Raw genomic sequence first — 21,377 nt, forward strand, 5'->3', positions numbered from 1 at the left:
CTCACACGTATGTTAAGTCAAGTTTCCTGTAAAACGGTTGAATATTTCTGACTTAACACAGTTCATTTCTTTTTAGTCATTGCTTTCAGTGGATGATGACACGGACAATCCAGACGACAGTGTATTCTACCAAGTACAGTCTCTTTTTGGGCACTTGATGGAAAGCAAGTTGCAGTACTATGTACCTGAGAACTTTTGGAAGGTATTTCAACCAGTAACTCTTTAGATAAAAAGATGTTATGTACATGGAGTGGAGTGTGGCCACATTCTTTCTCTAGTGATAACGGTCTTGTTTTTTTACTCTAGATTAATCCAGTTGTCTATACAGTTCTTTTTGACATTGGTGCTTGATTCAAGTGATCAGAATGTTGAGAATAGTCAGCTAGGGATTTGCTGATCTTAATTGTTTTGACTATTTCTCATGTTTCTTATTTAGCTGTTTGAAGTATTTGTTCAAATTATTCCTCTGAACCTATGCCAATTTCACTAATGCCTCTAACAAAGAACATTCTGTTTTAACACGGCTTTACTATGCTTCGCCTTATATTTTCCCATATAGATTGGTTGGCTTCTAAGGGAAACTCTCTGGGTGGCCTTAGATCTCAGCCGGTATGGTTTCATAGACTTAACTATAAAGGGACCAGGGAAAAGCATAGGCTGCTAAATACAAGCTAATCTCACGTCAGTATAAGAACTTTTATATCCTAATAGTGAACCTGATTTTTAGTCACATTTAAGGGCTCTTTCACATTCCTTTTCTACTATATTCAGAAATTGCTACTTTCCCTTTAACAACGTATTTAACTCTTGTTACATAGATTTTCAAGATGTGGAACAAAGAACTTTATGTAAGAGAACAGCAGGATGCATATGAATTCTTCACTAGTCTCATCGATCAGATGGATGAGTATCTCAAGGTAGAAAAAGTTTCATTTTCCCTCTAACTCCCTCAGAGTCTGTAGCATGAGAACAGTGGTTCAGGATTTGGGATTACTATGAAACTGACAAATCAGAAAGTGATCATCTTGAATACCACAACTATAATTCATTTCTTCTGGGTTTGAATATCAAACATACACAGAACACTATAGATTATAGATTTATTTTCTTCTTAATTAATCTGACACTTGATAAAGTATGTAATAATAACCATGTGTAACTATATGCTCTGTGTCTGCATTGAAGTAACCTGGCCTCAGAGGAGGACTGCTGTCAAGGTGAACTGATGGCCCCACGCAGAGCAGTCTTGTTTTGTCAAAGGGAAGAAAAGGACCAGATTAAAAAGTTTTTTGTGGTTATCTAACCCAACGCTTCCTACCTCTACCCAGTAAAACATGTGACAAACTTCCTAAATGGTATCGCCTTCTAAGATACGGACAGCCTCCCATCACTGCCAGTGTTTGCCTCTGCTCTCATCAGTAGGCACAAGTTATCCATTTCTTTTTTTTTAAATAACATATATTTATAGCATATATAAGAAGAGAGAAGAGATTGTGGAGAGTTAATACTAGCTTGGTAATCGTGGCCTGGGGAGAAGGAGTCAGAGTCATCACGGGCATGCTGTCCTTGTCATCTGCTGTAGCTGGTGGCTCTCCTCTTCCTTTTCTGATTATGTGCGTTACCCTGACAGTGGGTCAAATGGATTATAGTTCTTTCATTAGTTTCCAGCCTAAACAACCAAGGTAACTCATTTTATTTTGTTGGTTAAGTTAAAATCTGTGCTTTAGCGTAGATCTAAATGAAATTCTGTATATACAACCTGAAAGTTCTAGAGGCATCAACTAAAATTTTAACTTTTTATTTCAACAGAAAATGGGGAGAGACCAAATTTTTAAGAATACTTTTCAGGGCATCTATTCTGACCAGAAGATCTGTAAAGACTGTCCTCACAGGTTAGTGAAGATAATACTAACATCAAAAAATAATCAGCATCATTTTTAAGTGTTTCTTCTAGTACGTTGTAAATTTTTTATTTGTTGAAAGGCGTGTAGATATTCTCTCAATGGATCTATAAATGTTTATTGAATTAAATTTCTTTGGTTTCTATTTCTAAAATTCCTTTGTTGAAATTTGTAATTTTAGACAATTCTAAATGGTAAAAAAAATGGGATTTTTTATTTGGTAGTATACTTTTAAAAGGATGAGGGGAGGTATGTGTTAATTACGTTGATTATGAATGTAGTTCTGTATTCAATTTCGGGTATTGTGATAACGTCAAGATTTTTAAATTCCATTGCTGATCATGGTTTTTCTGTTATTTCCCTATCAGATACGAACGTGAGGAAGCTTTTATGGCTCTCAACCTTGGAGTTACTTCCTGTCAGAGTTTGGAAATTTCTTTGGACCAGTTTGTTAGAGGAGAAGTTCTAGAGGGAAGTAATGCATATTACTGTGAAAAGTGTAAAGAAAAGGTATTACATTTGCTCTTTTTAAAAAACAAGTTAATTTCTTATTCATGTACTTTGTCTTTGTTTTATGTGAGATCAGTATTAAGATCTTATTGTTACTTCCATTGGATTGTGCCGTGACTTGTGTCCACATAGATGGGAAAGCCCTATAGAAATCTGTGACCTTTGTATTAATTACTTTGATGTTTTTTATTTTCTCCATGGAGATAACTGGGTTTTGCTCTTCTTTAGAGAATAACAGTGAAAAGGACCTGTATTAAGTCATTACCTAGCGTCTTGGTCATTCACCTGATGAGATTTGGATTTGACTGGGAGAGTGGACGCTCCATTAAATATGATGAACAGATAAGGGTAACTTTTTTTTTTCCTGATTTTTAAATAATTATTATCACTTCTCTCCCTTTATTGTTTCCTTTTTATATTTTCAAATTTCACCTAAAATGTGTAAGGCTATGGTCTTAGCATTCTGAGAAGTACACAGCCCCTGTCTTAAGCAGCTCCTGCTAGTGGTACAGGCAGATCCCTAACCAGTAACCCTCATTTCTAGAAGGCATCCTCGTGACAGCCATGAAGTGAAATGCTTTCCTTAATGCTGAAACGAGAGACTGCTTACACTTGCCCAGACTTGTGAGCCGTTCAGAGATTGTGTGCTTGAATTGGAGGGTAGTCCTAGCTGAAATAAGGAAAACACACCCCTCTTCTTTGTACTGACTTTATTGTTATATGTTACTAATCAATATTAATGTGCTCTTTTTCCTTTTAAATAGTTTCCCTGGATGCTAAACATGGAGCCTTACACAGTTTCAGGAATGGCTCGCCAAGATTCATCTTCTGAAGTTGGTGAAAATGGGCGAAGTATGGATCAGGGAGGTGGAGGATCTCCTCGGAAAAAAGTTGCCCTCACAGAAAATTATGAACTTGTGGGTGTCATTGTACACAGTGGGCAGGCACATGCCGGCCACTACTACTCCTTCATCAAGGACAGGCGGTAAGGCGTTCTCCAACCACTCCCTCACTCCCCGTTTCCAGCAGTCTCTCCAGCCACCCCACCACCACCCCCGTGCCTGCCCTGCTTTGTCATCCACACTTATCATCACGGTGCAGAGAAGCTTTTGCTTCTTTGATCTTATTTCATACTGGATTTTTAAAACTTGTTACAACTGTTCTCCCTCTTCAGTTTGAAAAGTTGTTTAAGAAATTGAAGTAACTATGACTATATTTCTCTTAGGTATTTCAAATGATAATCACTTGCTATGTTTGCAGACAGTACATAGAGATAAGTGCTAGGGATGGAGATGTTTGTTTTTTAACCTTATAATGTTTTTGTTTGTTTCTTTGTTAAATCTGTGCTCTAGGGGATGTGGAAAAGGAAAATGGTATAAATTTAATGACACAGTTATAGAAGAATTTGACCTAAATGATGAGACCCTGGAGTACGAATGCTTTGGAGGAGAATATAGACCAAAAGTTTATGATCAAAGTAAGTATTTACAAATGGACATTTTCCATTTGTTTTATTTTTTTAATTTACAGTTTTCTATCAAGTTGGAAGCAGTATTCTTTACATAAAAGTAGAATAGATTTTATTCTTCTTACATACTATCACTCTAGCTGTATAGATCCATGAACTCCTTGTTAGCCAGAGTGAGAAGGCTCAAGCTGCTTACAAACATATTTTTAAATAATTCCTTACAGCAGCCTTGGAGTGAGGGGATAAATTAAGTGGAAGAAATAAATATCAAAGAACAAATAGTGAAAGAATTTCAACATTAAAAATAGTTTCAGAATAAGTAGTTGTCCACTAAAATTTTCAAATTTCATTTTCACTTATATAGAGGAATGATTAATAGAAAAGACATTTATAGCACCTGTGTTTCTAAAATCATTATGTTATGCAGTGTTGCAAAGGAATCTTTCTACAACCCCCCACCCCCACCCCTAGAAGAAAATGTATAAGGAAAAGTACATCACAAAATACCATCAGAATTTGCTATTTGAAGAAAAAATATTTTGCAGCAATCTTAGCATTTTTGAAACCTGACTTTGAAATATTCTAGGGGCATTTAAAAATTGCCACCTGCTTAAGATCCACAATATTAGATTTTGGTAACATACCATGGTAGTCATGCATCTAATGGTAGTAACCTTTAATGACTGAACATAGTATCGTTGCCAAAATTTACCCTGATTTGGCTGTTCTAAGCAGAAATGGTTAAGTGAGGCCAATTATAATCCCATCCTGTGCCATAGAAGTTACTTTTAAATGTTAGTTCTTGCCGTTTGATTGAATTTCAACTTGCTTAGGCATGTTTACCTTCTTTCCCTACTCCACTGCCATACAACTCCCTTACTCCCTGCCCCTCTGTACCACCTGCAGAGTGATTTTAAGCAGTGCTCTAAAAAGACAGACATTTTACTTAAACTTGGCACTTATCGAAGTACTACTGAAAAAAACAAATTTAGTTAGTAGTTACTTGATGGATTTGTGGGTCCTTTGTTATAGATTGTCAAGACAAAAACAACTTTTTTATTTACAAAGACTTCTTTCTTAATGTCTCGTTATGAAGCAAACCCTTATACTGATGTACGCCGAAGATACTGGAATGCCTATATGCTCTTCTACCAAAGGGTATCTGATCAGAACTCCCCAGTGTTACCAAAGAAAAGTCGAGTCAGCGTGGTTCGGCAGGAGGCTGAGGATCTCTCTCTGTGAGTTTCTCCTCTGTGGAATTTGCCATGTGATTTCAGTAGGTGATACTGTGATCTTTAGAGATTTGGGGATTTAAAGGTAATTAGCTAAGCTAGAGAGAAATTCTGCAAAGAAAATAGGTAAATCCCTCTACCCCTTTTCTTTCTTCTTATTGCTACCTGGTCATTATTTCCTTGGCAGAAAGATATTTTGTATTTAGAAATACAAATTTTTTCATTCTAGAATTGAGATTTCTTAAAATCTCATTTATTGAGTATACTTTACGTTCAAACTATAGTACTATGCCGGCACTGTCCAAAAGGTTTTTTTTAAAGTCCGGTTGTCTGTGAGTTTGCATTTTAATATGTTGGATCAGAAAAGTATACAGTTTATTTTTAAGTCTAATACCAAGTTTATCTGGTCGTGGTGACTACTAAAACAATAGCCACTTTATTCTAGACAAACAGTTTTCCAATCCTGTCTCTTAGGTCAGCACCATCTTCACCAGAAATTTCACCTCAGTCATCTCCTCGGCCCCATAGACCTAACAACGACCGGCTCTCTATTCTAACCAAGCTGGTTAAAAAAGGCGAGAAGAAAGGACTATTTGTGGAGAAAATGCCTGTTCGAATATACCAGGTAAGAACTATATAAAAAATTCCAGGAGAAAATCCAGATAAATGTCAAAATCCATCTTATAAGTCCAGAACTACTCCTGCCAGCCTTCTTGTGGACTTAGTTGTTCCTCTAGCACCGCATCTCCTGACCCACCTTGTCACACAGGTGGCTGCAGACTCACTACTGGCCAGCACTGTCACTGACCTGCTGTGTGACAAGAGGTGGGGGGAGTGGGCAGTAGAGGAATACATTGCTGGAGTTAACTTACTGAATCTGGAGAGAAAAATGTTAAGCTTCATAATCTTTGGATAAAACTGAGAAAACAGTGATCATTAATTATTGAATACCTACTCTGTGCTATGTGCTTTAAACAAGTCCCTAATTCTTAAACACTTGTGGAGTAGCAGGTTTTATTCCCATTTTTCAGATGGGAGAGCAGAGGCTGAGAAAGCAGAAATGGGCTGCCAAAGTCACAGAGCCAGGATTTAAATTCAGACTGTCCAACTTCCCAGTCTAGACTTTAAACACTAAGTAATCAAAAGCTAAGTAGCCAGAATCCAAAAATTTAAGAAAAATATGGAGTCTTTGATTAAGAGAAAGAGAATTAAACAATCTGATACAAGGAAAGCATGGAGTTGGTTATACTTGGGAAAGCTCTGCTTGTCCCTTCCTGCCCAAATTCACTTGTCCTTCACAGGGTGGTTTTCCTGAATTTCCCAAAAGAATTTGGTGTAATGAATAATAATTCACCTTTTTACAACTTCTTATATTTGAAAGGAAGTTTTTCTCTCTGCTTTTTAAAAATTTCAAAGCTTGAGAGAAGTGTTTTTATGAACCCATTTTACCTAATATATCACTAAAACATGTCTTCTAAAATGAATATGTGTATGTGTATGTATGACTGGGACATTGTGCTGTACACCAGGAATTGACACATTGTAACTGACTATACTTCAATTAAAATTTAAAAATATCTTCTTCATATTGAATATTTACCCTGTTCCTTAAAAATAATTACCAGTTTTCTTTTATAGATGGTGAGAGATGAAAACCTCAAGTTTATGAAGAACAGAGATGTGTACAGTAGTGATTATTTCAGTTTTGTTTTGTCTTTAGCATCATTGAATGCTGTAAGTTTGATTTTTACTAAAGAAATGAGAATTCATAGTTACATGTCTTTCAGCTAAAACATTCAGTGATTCATTCTCTCAAATGACTCTCATTTGTTAGCATTTAGATTAGCTGCCAAAAAAAAATTCCCACAAATGTGTCACTTATTGGGTGATGTTGAAATATGGGCAATATTGAGAATGTATGGTGAATGGGGGTGGGTTTTTTAAGTGTCCCTATGTTTTTAAAGTGTCCTTGTTTAAATTTTATAAAGAATTCAAGAGTAGCCATAGGTGATGTAAATGGATATTGGGCTTTGTGGGAATTAGTATTTCCTAATTTGTAATCAGACATTAGCAGACTCAAGATTAATTTCCAAGTGCTTCTTTTTCTTAAGTACCGTGATCACAGTTTGCCAGTAAGGGGAAAACTTTCTTAGTCTGATGATGGGTAACTTAACATCCTGTGGTCTGAAGGCTCTATTCTGAGAAGGCTTCATAAAAGAAGGGAAGAAACTATCTTTTCTTAATCTTGTTAAGATTTAACTGGAACATTTTTCTATAATAAACTGGCTGGATTTTTCTTATTAGTATTTAACTTTGTTATATAGATATCGCATTAGTTACATAGATATCTCAATGTGTGATAGTCTATAAAACACCTGTGAAAAATGCCCTCCTTTTTCTCCCTCTCCCGTAGACTAAACTAAAGCATCCGTGCTACCCTTGCATGGCAAAGGTGAGCTTACAGCTCGCCATTCAGTTCCTTTTTCAAACTTATCTACGAACAAAGAAAAAACTCAGGTAAGAAGTGATAGGTTTTGATAGTCTCTTGTGACAAAAGGCACTGATTAATTCAACTAAAGTGAATTTATAAATTCAAAACATAGTTTTAAGTAGTTGAAGGCAACTACTTAATACACTCAGATGATGAAGACGTGGTTTCCTATTTTTAAAGAATTTCTAATCCATTTGGAAAGATGGACAGAACAAAGAAAAGAAATAACTAGTGAAAGGCGTAAATGCTATACATCTTTAGAAATTGGGCAAAATCATTTCTGAGTGTGGGAACTGGGTAGGCGTTTAAGACATTTACATTCTCAAAGGAATAAGAAAAGCAAAAGTAGAGAAACAGAGATCATTTTAGGTTGGCAGGGAAAAACCTGAGTAACAGACAAGAGTTGCCTAAGGAACTGTGAATGATTAATGTGTTACTCATTTAAGGAACTCATTTGAAGTAAGACCAAATGTTGAGTTTGGATGAGCTCTGATGCCAGAGAAGGGAGCTTGGAATTTGTTCAGGGGGAGATCATGAGGGGTTTTGAACAGGGAGGCAGACTGTTCAGAAGAAACACAGAAACTCTAGACTTTGATTGCATGTTACTTATCATTGGTTTTTATCTGCAGCACATGGTAAGATGCCTAACATATCATAGATTCTGGGTAGATAGTTGCTCTCTGCGTAAATGAGTAAAGAATGGAGAGTAATTACACAGTGGTCTGTAGGATACACCTGGAGCAAGGAAGGACTCAGAGTGAAGAAGTTCTCACTTCTCCAGGGAAGTTCTGTCTTTTATCTCTTGCTAGCAGAGTGAGCTTCTCCAAGTGCGGAGAGGCTTTGGAAAGATTTTGCAGTCTAGAAACTCTTGAGAAGAAAGCAAATGTGACAGCTTCATTTTTTATTAAGTGATATCTACCTTTATTACATGATTGAAAAAGAAGAAATAATGTGTTTCTTTCTCTTAATGTCTGGCATAGGACTAAGGAGATTTATTTGATTACTTTTATTTGTGAAATTTGCTCAAGCCACCTAAACATTGCATTCTATTTCCATTTTGTTTATATTTACCATTTGGGGTCGTGAGGGACTGGTGGGGGTGGTGTGAGGTTCCAAGGATTTTTTCCTTGCCTAAGTATTTTTATTTCATAAGGTAGGATATTAATGTTTGCAGCAATAAAGTATAAAAATGTTGATGTATTTACCTATGCTAAACGTGAGCATCTTATGAATGTAAATTAATTAATTAAGTGAAACAGAATGCTCAGGTCAGGTGTATTTTCCAGTGAAGTTGAAGAAGATGCAGAAGATGAAAGTTCAAGTCTAAGACTTAAGCTTCTTCACACTTCTGTTTGGTGAGGGAGTTGAGGGCGAGAAGTCACACCACGAGCACCAAAAAAATGCAAAACATTAGCTTGTAGGGCACTTGGAGCCATGTTATTTCAGCAGTCACTGAGTACTTAGCTTATCCTCCATCCTACCCCCCCCAAAATTTTTTTAAATAGAAAAAAATGGAGTGACACTGCATAGAGTTATTTACTTGCCCATCTAACATCATTGTCTTTGCTTTTTTTAAAGGGTTGACACTGAAGAATGGATTGCCACTATTGAAGCATTGCTTTCAAAAAGTTTTGATGCTTGTCAGTGGCTAGTTGAATATTTTATTAGTTCTGAAGGACGAGAATTGATAAAGTAAGTGTCAGTATCTTTTAATTAAAAGAAATCTGTGTCTCTTCCAGTGATTTGGAGCTGAAGTTTCCTGTAACTCTTTATTTCAACTTGAAATTACTTTTCTGGTTGGAGTCAGTTTTAAGCAGATCGCCCAGTGCTAACAGGAGAGCACTCCCCAAACCCCTGCTGTAGCTCAGGGGATTCCAAAATACATCTCTGCCCTCAGGACTCACAGTCTGGTGGCAAGTGAAGAGGTCAGCAGTCCTAGGTTACTACACAGCATTGCTATTAAGTTCACATTCTGGCTAAAATGCTGCTTTTCAAAAATCTGATAGTATATTACCTGTGATAGTATGTTTATCTCTGTATCTATAATTAAAAAGTCACTTGATTTTTTGAGATTGTCCAGTCACTGAGAGTATTTACACCTTGCTCTCAATCATTCTCGTATCCTCGGGTAGTTCAGCATTCCTGTGGGTCCCAGCGAGCACCTCGATCTCTCAGTGGCCTCTTTCTTCGCTCTGCCGAGCTGTGCCTTCGCGCCCCTCTGACATGCCACGTGGCTCAGCCCACTTCCACCTAACAGCCTGCCTCAGACAGACTTCACTGAGAGAGCGTCATGACAGATGAGCAGCCCCCGGCCCCAGCCCATGCTGCGCACCTACAAGTCTGTTCTCCTCTCCTTTCCTCCGGATACAACGAAGTGTCCTCTCTCCTCTCAAAACAAATATCTCTACATAAGCACAGCTTCTCAAAGAAGTTAGCCCTTTAATTATCGACTCTCATTCCAGCATCTTTGCCTTCCAGTATTTTCTACTGGGTCTAAGAATTTTTGTCCTCATATGAATAAGCACTGGTCTCTCACCTTAAAACAGACAACAGGGAATTCAGAAATACAAGTCCCTTCCTGCAGGGAGATCATAGTCTGGTGGCAGGTTAGGGTCAAATGGAAACCCTTGACCCTGTATCCTCTTCATCTCTGGGTCCAAGCTTCACGCATTCATTTATTGGCCTGCATGGCGTCTCCTCCTTGCCCTCCTCCAGTCTACCTCATAAGCAGTGAAAACATTCCTTTTAAACAAATGTGATCATGTTACTTCTCTCCTTAAAAATTCTTCAGTGGATTCTCATTGCACTCGTAGTTAAATCCAAAATCTTTCCCATTAGAGGACACAAAGGGCCTCATTTGAGTGCAGGCTTTGCCTGTCCTTCCAGGCTGCCCATGGTTCACTCTCCTCCTGGCTTACTGTTTGCCAGCTTATTGATTCCTGGAACACACTTCAGCTTTTTTCCTGCCTAAAGGCCGTTTTTCCTGTTATTCCCTCTAGAACAATCTCCCTTCCACTCTTTGCAGAGTAAGCACTTTCTCATCCATCAGGTGTCAGGGGGCTGCTCACCCCCAAACACCCTGTATAGACTAGGCCCACTCTTTCGTGCTGCCTGTCTCCTCCACCAAACCTCAGCTTCTTGGTGGCAGAAGCTACATCTGTGTGGTTCCCTGCGTACACAGAGAACCTGGCAGACAGGAAGTGCTCAGGTATTTGTGCGTGCATACATGCAAGCAGTTCGTAAAGGGAGAACAAATAATTCTTTGAAGTGTTGTGCCCGTCCCTTTAGAGTTTGCTTTAAAGATGACCTTTCACCCATTTTACCAGCTTAATTCCACAGTATCTTCCCATTAGGATTCCTGTATATCATGTTAAGCAGTAGAACGTCATAGACTCATCATCCATTTGAAAGGAACATGGCAAGTATTTAGTTTATTCCCTTATAGTCAAGCAGGCTTGCTCTTAAGTATCTCCAGAGAAACTCAGTAACTTTGGTTTTTTAGAATTGATAGTGGTAAAGAACTTCAGTGAATTACCTAATTTAAATTTTTTCTGGTAGAGTTTACTGTATTTTGTCTCTTTCTTTATATAAAGCCCAATTACTCATCATTATCAATTGCTCTGATTTCATATTTTTCAAGAATTAATATTCTCCTTTCTCTAATTGCTTATTTTTTCAGAACTTTTAAGATACCTTAGGTTGTCATTGTTACAACTAAAAGACAAGTATACACTATACTAATATTTCAGTAACTATAAATGTGAAGAGGGTATTGTCTCAGATCAGCCCTCAGTATAGTCCTTTTAGGGGGCAATTTTTAAATGTAATTATAATTTTAAAATTAAGTTAGTAGCAGATATTGCTTACAAATTGATCTAAAGAAATTAGAACTTCTAACATGAAGAGTGCTTTGACATCTTTTAAAATTTCTTTATCGTGGAAATGTTTAAACATATGCCAAAGTAGACAGAGTAATGAACCCTGTCCTGTACCTATCCTCAGCTCAAGTTGGCAACACTTGGCCAGTCTTGTTTGCTTATCCAAGTTCCCACACACACTCACATATATGCTTTTTTTAATCCTCTGAAGTATTGTAAGTAAATTTCAGGTATCATATAATTTCACTCTAAGTTTAAAACAAATAAGCACTTTACCATTGTCATACTAGACAAAAATGATAACAGTTCCTTCATAGCAGCCTATACCTGATCCACGTTCAGATTTTCCAATGTCTCAACAGTGTTCTTTTACCATTGAATTTGTACGGACCAGGATCCAAACCAGCGCCCCTTGTTGTGTTTGGTTTATATGTCTCTCAAGATTCTTTTAATCTATAATGGTTTCATTTCTCCACCACCTTTTTGTCATGCTGTTTATTTGGGTGAGATCAGTCATTGGCCCCGCAAAACTGCCCATATTCTGGGTTTGTTTGCATTTTCATGGTGCTTCCTGTTACCCGTGATAAGAAATGTGGAGCATCACCTGCAGATACTCTTTCCAAAAGAATTGTACTGGAGCCTGATCAAACTTCTGGAGCTCAGTGTTACAGGAGTACTTGTGATCTGTTCAGCTTTCCTGTTGTTGCCACTCAGAATCATTGTGGAGGATGAACAGAGTCAGGTTCACAGTAGGTAGCTAACACATAGCATTGACAGTTATGTGGAGTGAGCAGAAGTGGAATGACCTCAGACGCTCCAGTCTCATCTTCCCGTAGGGAAAGGAAGGCGAGGTGGGCAGCATACTGTTGAGCGGGGGAGAGAGGAAGTGCAGGTGCTGCCCTCAGACAGAGCAGAGCAGCTTTCACTGCTGTGCCTGGAGTGCCTCAGGACAGCTTTGACCTGGGTCATTACAATGACCTTGTATTTAAATCTTGCTCGTGGGGTAATGAGAGTATTCTGTTAAGATGTATTAGAAATGATAGGTAAGTGTTCACTTTGCCAATTATGGCATGGATTGTTATGTTGAAGTGTGTATGAAGCAGAGAAGGAAAAGCTGGCTGTGGAGAAGCGTGCAGTCACCTCGTTGCTCTAGGGTAGTTACCAGCGCCCCTCAGCCCAGGGGGCAGATGTGTCTGCCCGATCGTCCCCTCCGCCACATCTGAGGCTGCTGCATCTACTGCCCTGGTCGCGTGAAGGACTGAATTAGGTCATGCATTTGCAGTGTGTAACATGGAAGTGCCAAATATGATGGAAGTGCCCAATAAACCTTAACCGCTGTTGTCATCTTCATCATCATCATCATAGAAGAAGAGGGAAGGAAGGAAGCGGGACCTTTTCAGCCTCAGATGCTTCTAGAGGAGCACTAAGTAATAAGTAAGGGTTGGGAGCAGAGAAGAAGGGGAAATGAAAGGATGGAGATAGGTGCACAGGGGCATTAAGAGGGGCTGTGCTGAAGCAGAACTTTTAACTAGTGTCGTATTCTGAGAAATGGAAGGGGTGCCAGGGAGACCTACTGAGTGAACAGAATTTATAAAAATTTTCAGTTCTTTGCTTTTCTAGCTCTTTAAGTCCAGATTTACTTTTATACAGCTACTCATCTTAGGGGAAGAAAGGAAGAAGAAACAGAACAATCTGCTCTCCTTGCTCAAGGATCATGTTTTCCTCTTAAACCACCTTCCTTCCTCACAAGGGCCTGTGTGTGCTAACACTCTCCGGAGACTTGAACTGATATCTTGGAGTCGTTTTTTTTCTTGGCTAGTAGGCGGGACCCTTGTTGGGAAGATTGGGTTATAGGAATCTGTCTTGCTTTTTTCACACCACATTTCTCTTTATTTTAGGATTTTCTTGTTAGAGTGCAATGTGAGAGAAGTCCGAGTCGCTGTGGCCACCATTCTGGAGAAAACCCTAGACAGTGCCTTGTTTTATCAGGATAAGGTCAGTCTTGTGTCTTAAATGTTATTTACACATTCTGTTTTTACCTAATGTTTTAAATTGCACATAATAAGAAAGCCCAGGATTGGAATCTGGTGATTTTCCACATAAAACACACATGCTATGAACTGACTTTCTGGTAAATGCCAGGGTAGAAGGCATTCTGTCTTCTCCTCCTCGTATCCCAGATGTCAGGGTAAGCTAGGAATTCAGGACTGCTCTGGTCTGTGTCAGGGTCTCTTTCTAGAACACTCCCTTCTCAGAGTCTTCTCTTGTGATCCTTCTGCACCAAGACAAACCTGGGTCTAGACTGATGAACATTTTGAGCCCCCTTGGCTTTGTCTCTTTCCTTATAAGCTGTTTTCACAATCTAAACCTTCAGTTGGCAGCCAAACCAAACAGTGCCATCCATCCAGGGGCACTGGCCGCAATAGTTCCTTTTTTTTTGGTCTCTGTTTTTCCCTAATCCTTGTTCCTGTTCTTCTGAATTTCTTCTTCCTAACTCTTTCCTGTGACATATTTTCTTCTGATTCACAATTCCACACATGCTAAAACAAACCATGGTATTTATTACCATCCTCAGCCACCACCACCCCCCCTTAAATTATAAGTCTTAGGGAAATAAATGACATACATTGTGACTCTGATTATTTAATCTGTTAAGTTCTAGCAGATACAGCAGTTACTTCCCAAGTTTGCTGTTTAAAACAGCTGACACTACATGGAAAACTTTGAAAAATGTTTTCAGAACTAATTGGCTCCTTATAAACGTTAGCTGGAGGCAGTGTTTCAATGAACTAAATGCAAATTCTAGGGATTGCTGCTGCAAATTCAGGTGTTGGCATTGCTCTTCAACCCTGAGCAAATCGTGTAAGGAAGTTGATCCAAACACCGTGCCTGGCACCCAAGCACTTAGTTCCTGCAGCCTTCCTGAGCCAGGGCGCAGCGTTAGACCAGACAAGCTCAGGCGCTGCTCAGTCCAGAATGGACAAGCGGGTCGAATATGCCCTTCAGGGAGGACCTAGAAGAAGACCGTGTCTCTCAGTTCCAGGAATCCTGAAGAAGTGGAGGTTTACTCTAAGGCAGTGGCTTTCAGTCAACTTAAACAGCAGGACCATTTTTCGAACAAGCCTTTACCTGGTTGCCGAACATAAAAAATAGGTCATTGGGAACTGCTTGGGGCAGTTTGGCTACCATTGCTCTGAAGTACCCCTGTGGAAGTTTTCCAAGTTATTTAACATAAGGACCTTCTCACGCTCCTCTTTCCTCCCATGTACCAACCCAGACAGAGGAGAAAGGCAGAATTAGTGCAGTCAGCCTACAGATGGGTCAGGCCGCAGCGCATCACCCCACCAGCCTCTAAAGGCAGGACTACAAGGCATAGAAAGGGAAGGGAGTGGTGGAGGACGTAAGCCATTTGCCTCAGTAAATTCTGCTTGATATCTAGCGAGTCTATTTCAGGTCTATTTTTCCTCCATAATGGAAATGGTGCCTCTTGCCACCCACTTTATATTGTCAAGTACTTTGAAAATCAAGTGCTATATAAATGGTAGATTTTATCATATTTACAATGGGTGTGACAGGATGGATGGGAATATTTTAGAAGTCTGTGAATACCATCTTCAGAGGAAATGAACTAACAAGAGTAGTAAGCCTGGGTAATTAATTCTCAGATCACAGATGAATTTTCAGGGACTTGTCCGAAAATAGTTGGGGCGGGAGGGAAAGAAGAAGCAATGTGATGACCAAAATGGTTTCTAAACAAATAAAATGTTTTTCAAAGCTTTCCATGAGGCGTCAGCGGGCTTTCAAGTAAGTTCCCAGTTGAGTCGATATTACCGTTGTCATCTGTCAGGCTGTTGCTCTCCATTTGCTCCATTGGCTTGGTTTCTAGCCCCTATGCCTGTGTCTGTGTTTTTGATTCTTTGCATCTGTGACTATGTGCAGGAATAACGTAGTGGAGGGAGGGATCCAGAATATGTTTCCTCTAAACCCCTTGCCTTTTTTGAAGAGACAGAAAGAGATTGGCTCTGCAGAAAATGTGACCATTCAGCAGTAGAACCACACCCTTGAGTTTGAAAGCTTGGAAACAAAACTAGACTTCCCTTTTAATTATTTTTACAGTGCCCCCAGTCTTCCCTGGAAGATCGAATTGATAATTCTGGTTTTGCTCTCCAAAGCATAAATCCCATCTGAATCTCAGACTAGATTATATCAATCAGACTTTCCTTTTGTTCTTATGGTGATTTACTTCAGATTAAGCCTGTTGCAAATGTCTGTCTGACATTCTTTTTCTTTATGTAATTTCATCTTCCCTCCAACCAGTTAAAGAGCCTTCATCAGTTACTGGAGGTACTACTTGCTCTGTTGGATAAAGATGTCCCCGAAAATTGTAAAAATTGTGCTCAGTACTTTTTCCTGTTCAACACTTTTGTACAAAAGGTAAATGATTTTTTTTTCTAAAACAGCAGATTTATAGTCTAAAGGAGTTTTATATAGCAAAAAATTCAGACTGGTCAATATGGGATCTATATGATACGGTTTTATGACTGCTGCTTCTTAAAAATTCTGTTACTTGCAAGAATTCCGATGCAGGTAGGGATGGTTCCTTGTTAATGGAGTAGAAGTCTGCACTGAAACTAAGGGCCATTGTGCAGCACTGCAGGGCTGTTAGATTTTTTAACAAGTACTTTCTATATGTAAATAATAGCATTTAAAAACTTGTTGACTTCTTAAAACTGATTTAACTGTGCTTTTAGAACAGATTTCTGTCTGGATAGGAGTGTAATTTGTCATTCTCCATGTCTTGTGACAGCAAGGAATTAGGGCCGGAGACCTTCTCCTGAGGCATTCAGCTCTGCGACACATGATCAGCTTCCTCCTGGGGGCCAATCGGCAAAGCAGTCAGGTAACGCCTATGGCTGTAGCCCAGTGAAGTGGCTGCGGTTTGGGTGGCCACAGTGCTTCTCTTTGTAAATGATAAATATTAATTTCATAAGAAGCCAGGTACAAGTATCACATGGCCTTTAAAATTCTTTGGAGTTTACTTATTTTTGCAGCCTCCTCATAGAGCATTCTAAATGCTGTAACCAATGGGAATGACTAGCCAGGACATCAGATAAAATGCGAAGTGCCGAGTGTCCTAGGAGTAAAGATGGGACCTGCCTGGGGGAATCGCTAGCCTTCGAGAAGTAGTGGCAGCGGGTCCTCTGCTTATTCTCTGGGACTGTGAGTAAGGCTGTCTTGGTGGAGGTGCTTAAGTGGGAAGGAGATAATAAGGCGAGGATTCAGATGGAAGGTTGAACTGTACACGCTGAACAGCGTTGCTGTGTATATAATACTCACACTCAGAGAATGAAAGGGAAGTTGCTTGGTAATAATAGGGTCAGGTGTATGCCAAAAAGACTCTCCTGTGTGAAGTTCTTATGTTAGTGTGTTTCTCCAATGATTGTATTTCTCCTGTTCGATGGATTTAAAATACACAAAATGTGAACGTGCCGTAATGATAACTACTATTTACGGAGCACCTGGGATGTGCCAGACGTAACGGCTTACTTCACATGCTCTACTTCTGGTGCTCACAGTTGAGTCAAGCAGGCAGTTTCACCCCCATTCTCAGGCAACAATAGCAGCTCAGGAAAGTTGTGGCTTGTTCGGGGTCACGGTGCTAAAGCTCTGGTTTCCCCTGTGTATGATGCGTGGCTTAGGGAAGCTTTCCGTCCTTTATTAAGGGAGTCAGACTTGCTACTTAGGCCTCCGCCCTGCTTGCTGTCCTGCCGCAGTGCTGTAGTATTAAGAAACAAGTGCTGACAACACAGCCTGCTCTGTGTGCTGATAGCAGGCTGATATTTGCAGTGTCTTATTTTTTATTTCAAGCTTTTACTTATCAAGGACTCCACTGACACTGGTGATTGATTTAAATTCATTGTAATTTAAGTAAGATTTAATTTAATTAATAGTGTTATATTGTATATTTAATATTATTTTGCATTTATGGGGCACATAAGTTTGAAAGCATTTTCACCTTTTGTGTGCCATTTGGTCCTCACAACAGCGAAGTGGTCAGAGCCCAGAGCCGTGGGTTATCTGTGTCTTTACCGAAAGAGGTCGGGCACTGCTGGGGAGGGAGCTCGCCCACATCCACATAGCACAGGGAGCAGCAGAGGCAGGCCGGCCTCCAGGCCTCCAGCCTCAGGGGCTTTCTCCACCAGATGGTGGTGCAGGAAAGTTAACCTGGCATGTGGTGAACGCTCAGTGCGCTCAGTGCCTGAATTGAATACATAAGTGGATTTGCTTTAGAATACGAGTTAATACGTCTGAAGGGGAAAACACTTAAGCTGACTTAAAACCTGTGGCTTTTTTGTACTTTGACCTCTCCTACTGTCAAACGTTGAGAAAGAGTGTGGCTCAAAATATCATGAACCCGCACACCCTTTCCCTTCCTTTTTATTTGTTTCAAACCAAAGCACTAGCATCCACTTTATTTTCTCTGACAACAGATACGTCGATGGAGTTCAGCACAAGCACGAGAGTTTGGGAACCTTCACAATACGGTGGCATTGCTTGTCTTGCATTCGGATGTCTCTTCCCAAAGGAACGTTGGTAAGCTTTAAGCTGTCTTTAATACGCCAGGAAGATGCAGAAATGGTGAATTTGTCAGTGGTACATGGACAGTAATAATGTTAGCAGTTCAGTGGATATTACTTATTTCTCATTGGACTATTTGATATTTGAGAACACTTAAAATTTTTTGTTTTAATTCATTTTGAACTTCACCTTATTTTACTAGTTTGTCATAAGAGAAAGTCAATAATTTATTTGGGGGTTCGATGTATAAGTATTAAAAAACACTAGGATTAAAAGCTGTGTTTGTATGCTGTTCCAAGGCCTTGTCATGGTGGCACCAACAACAGCACCAAGGATGATACAGTGAAGCACCTGAAAGTGCTCAGTGTTTTCTGTGTGCTGAGCCTTTCCATGGGGCTTTCAGTCTGTTGTGTTCAATCCCCTCAGCAAACCCTTGAGGGCTGTTCCCCTTCTGTATGTGAGGAAGCTGAGGTAAGAGAGGTCTGGTGACTCCCGCAAGTCTCACAGCTAGTCAGTGGTGTAGCAGCTGGTCTGGAACACAGCCTCTGACCCTGAAGGCTGTGGTGGGGTCTTCATGTCATCTGACCAGGAAGATCTGAGGCAGGAAACCAGATAAAAACTCTGACTCATCCACCTAGAAGGACAAAGCTACCAAATTTATAAGTTCAGACAGGTTTGCAAAAGAGAATGAGAGTGTGAGTCCTTGTTTTTCTAGCAAGTTGAGTAAGGTCTTCCACGTGGGTCCATTCTGCTCAGCGTAAGTGGTAATGGCCATTGTTTGAGCAAAAGAAGTCCCTTGTCCAGTGACTTCAGAGGCACTTTGGGCATTCCTTTTCATACACTGTGTGTATTTTCACTTCTTGGAAAGAGTGTGTTGGATGGGATCACTGGGAGTCTATAGAGATCTTAACAGTCACACCTACGACTCAAGCATACATTGCAAGAGAGGGGCGAGCATTTGCTCCTGTCTCGTGTCTGTGAGGGAACAGGTTGTCAGCGCCCAGCAACTGTCGATGTGGATTTCGTGTATAACATCCGGTGAGGTGGGTTTTCCCTTTGGTCTCCTAAAGCTCCTGGTGTATTTAAACAACGGCCGCCTATTAGCATTGCCCCCTCGAGCCCCCTGCTGCCCCTCCACGAGGAAGTCGAGGCCCTGTTGTTCTTGTCTGAAGGGAAACCTTACCTGCTAGAGGTATGTACTTGTTCTGCTAAAGCCATTTTCTTGTTGTTTTAGTTATTTTCTTCTTCTTGAGGAAAAATGCCTTTTGTTATCAGTTGTATTCTGTATGTTACTGTGATGGAAGGGAGTACCATTAAGAGCAGAAATTATTTCGGATTACTTTTACTTGCTGTATGTGTGTCAGAAAGAAATAGGCAGTTGGAGAGTGTGTTGTTAGTCCTCTCTGCAGCCAAGAATTGGACTTCCAGGTCCCGCCCAGCTAGTTACCCATCCAGGTCCCAGGAGAAGGAGGTACATGGCACCTCCCCAATCACACTTAGTCAGTATATTATCAGCGGGTTTGTTCCCAGTCTCTGGTGTGTATCCTGTCCTGAAATACTACAGCTCTGAAGCACACAGGCGTTTCAGTCCCAGGAGTACAGAAGTGGGCTGCTCACAGCCCCGTGTGGCCCATCCACAGTGAGTCCCTGCCCCTTCTGCCCAGAGCTAGCCCATCTCCAGAGCGTAACCTTCAGTCCTTGTTTACATGTATGTGACTCTGAGAATGATGCATTTAACTGCATCAGCAAGTACTGTGCTATATATCTTCCCTTTTTTTTCAAGCTTAGCATTATGTAATTTTCTGTCAGTCATTATTTTAATTGAGGGGGCCATTTACCTTTAAAAATCTGGTAAAAGTGACTCCTGAGAAAAAGGTGCACATTTGCACAAATTGTATTAACTCTCAGACTGTTTTGAGGTAAAGTGGATGATCTTAAAGCTGAGCAAATTCCAGTGGAAGTCAGATGCCACACAGTGCCAGTGCACTGTGACAGAGGAAAAGCTCCCTCTCCTGTGCCCTCTCGCTAGGTAATGTTCGCTCTGCGGGAGCTGACGGGCTCGCTGCTGGCGCTCATCGAGATGGTGGTGCACTGCTGCTTCTGCAACGAGCACTTCTCCTTCACCATGCTGCACGTGGTTAAGGTAGGGCCTGGGGCCCCCACGACAGCCCGGCAGCCTGCGGTTGAGGCTGCAGGACAGCATTCCTTTGCTCCTAGGCACTGTGCTTCTTTTAATAACCTCAGTTGTTTTTCCTAATTGTAAAAATAGCATAGTCTCTTTTTCTTAAATGAAGAATTAAAAAAAGAACTCAAAAATCTCACCACTTACGATCATCATGAATATTTTCTTGTTTCCCTTTTATTTTCTATGCATGTATTTTCACATAATTGGGACTTTATTGATGATTTTGTGTCCTTTTTTTCACTTGATATTATAAGTATTTTCCATATTATTAAAAGTTATCTGAGTATATTTCATTTTCTGACGTATCAGAATTTACATAACTATTCCCTTCCCAGTGATGCTCATTTGCATTGGGTTCAGTTTTTAACTATTAAGAATAATACTTTATAAATTGATAATGCTATCAGTGGTGACCATTACTGTGTAAAATGGTTTTACAGTTTCAGATTATTTCACCAGGCAACATCTAAAAGAATCAAAGGAAGACTGATTTTTCTCACCTTCTGAAATAGTGGTGTATGTAGCTCATTATGAAGCTCTGATCAATGTAGTAATTACTTACGCTGCACTTACTGGATGCCAAGCACTGTTCCAGGCATATTACATACTTACCTCACTTAGTGCTCAAGCACTTAGGTCCTGTGAGGTGGATGCTATCGTTATCACCTTCCTGCAGTTGAAGAACTGAGGCATGGGGCACATGCTCTTGCCCAGGGTCACACAACTAGTAAGTGACAGCATGGGAGTTTGAGCCTCCGCGCTGTGGCTGCAGGACTATGCTCTGAGCCATGTTGTTTACTGCCTTGCTGGGATTATAAGAAAAACCTTTAAGCCTACACGTACCATTTTTGTTTTGAATGTTTAATTTTTAATTACTTGGATAATACGTGACTGCCTTCTTTTTGTGAAGAACTGAAACATACAAATAAGGCCAAAGTCCACTTTGACCACCACCAACCAGCCTTATCCCCTCCCCACCCTCCCGCACTGACCAGTAAGGGGTGTGTCTTTCCAGGCCTCTTTCTGTGCATTTACACCAGATATTTTGGCTTCCGCTACACCTCCCTATCTGCCCCAGGATTTGTAACAGTGATACAGGCAGTGTTTACAAGGAGCCAGTGGTCAGTGGATCA

The 21,377-nt window shown here is 40.1% G+C and overlaps 1 protein-coding gene across 2 annotated transcripts in view; it reads left to right on the top strand.

Annotated features, from left to right (window-relative positions):
• The window catches only part of USP24 (ubiquitin specific peptidase 24), a 119,921-nt gene that overhangs the window by 88,418 nt on the left and 10,126 nt on the right, over window positions 1-21,377 (top strand). For both annotated transcript variants that reach the window (XM_064493542.1, XM_064493543.1), the window contains exons 44-61: window positions 77-202; window positions 819-917; window positions 1,810-1,892; window positions 2,270-2,411; window positions 2,640-2,759; window positions 3,176-3,396; window positions 3,764-3,888; window positions 4,976-5,117; window positions 5,586-5,736; window positions 6,750-6,845; window positions 7,525-7,628; window positions 9,181-9,294; window positions 13,379-13,475; window positions 15,798-15,914; window positions 16,288-16,380; window positions 17,972-18,074; window positions 19,130-19,251; window positions 20,089-20,202. In XM_064493542.1, the coding sequence (XP_064349612.1) occupies window positions 77-202; window positions 819-917; window positions 1,810-1,892; window positions 2,270-2,411; window positions 2,640-2,759; window positions 3,176-3,396; window positions 3,764-3,888; window positions 4,976-5,117; window positions 5,586-5,736; window positions 6,750-6,845; window positions 7,525-7,628; window positions 9,181-9,294; window positions 13,379-13,475; window positions 15,798-15,914; window positions 16,288-16,380; window positions 17,972-18,074; window positions 19,130-19,251; window positions 20,089-20,202 (2,169 nt within the window). The remainder of the gene's footprint in view (window positions 1-76; window positions 203-818; window positions 918-1,809; window positions 1,893-2,269; window positions 2,412-2,639; window positions 2,760-3,175; window positions 3,397-3,763; window positions 3,889-4,975; window positions 5,118-5,585; window positions 5,737-6,749; window positions 6,846-7,524; window positions 7,629-9,180; window positions 9,295-13,378; window positions 13,476-15,797; window positions 15,915-16,287; window positions 16,381-17,971; window positions 18,075-19,129; window positions 19,252-20,088; window positions 20,203-21,377) is intronic.

This window comes from Camelus dromedarius, chromosome 14 (assembly GCF_036321535.1).
Source record: "Camelus dromedarius isolate mCamDro1 chromosome 14, mCamDro1.pat, whole genome shotgun sequence".
NCBI lineage: Eukaryota > Metazoa > Chordata > Mammalia > Artiodactyla > Camelidae > Camelus > Camelus dromedarius.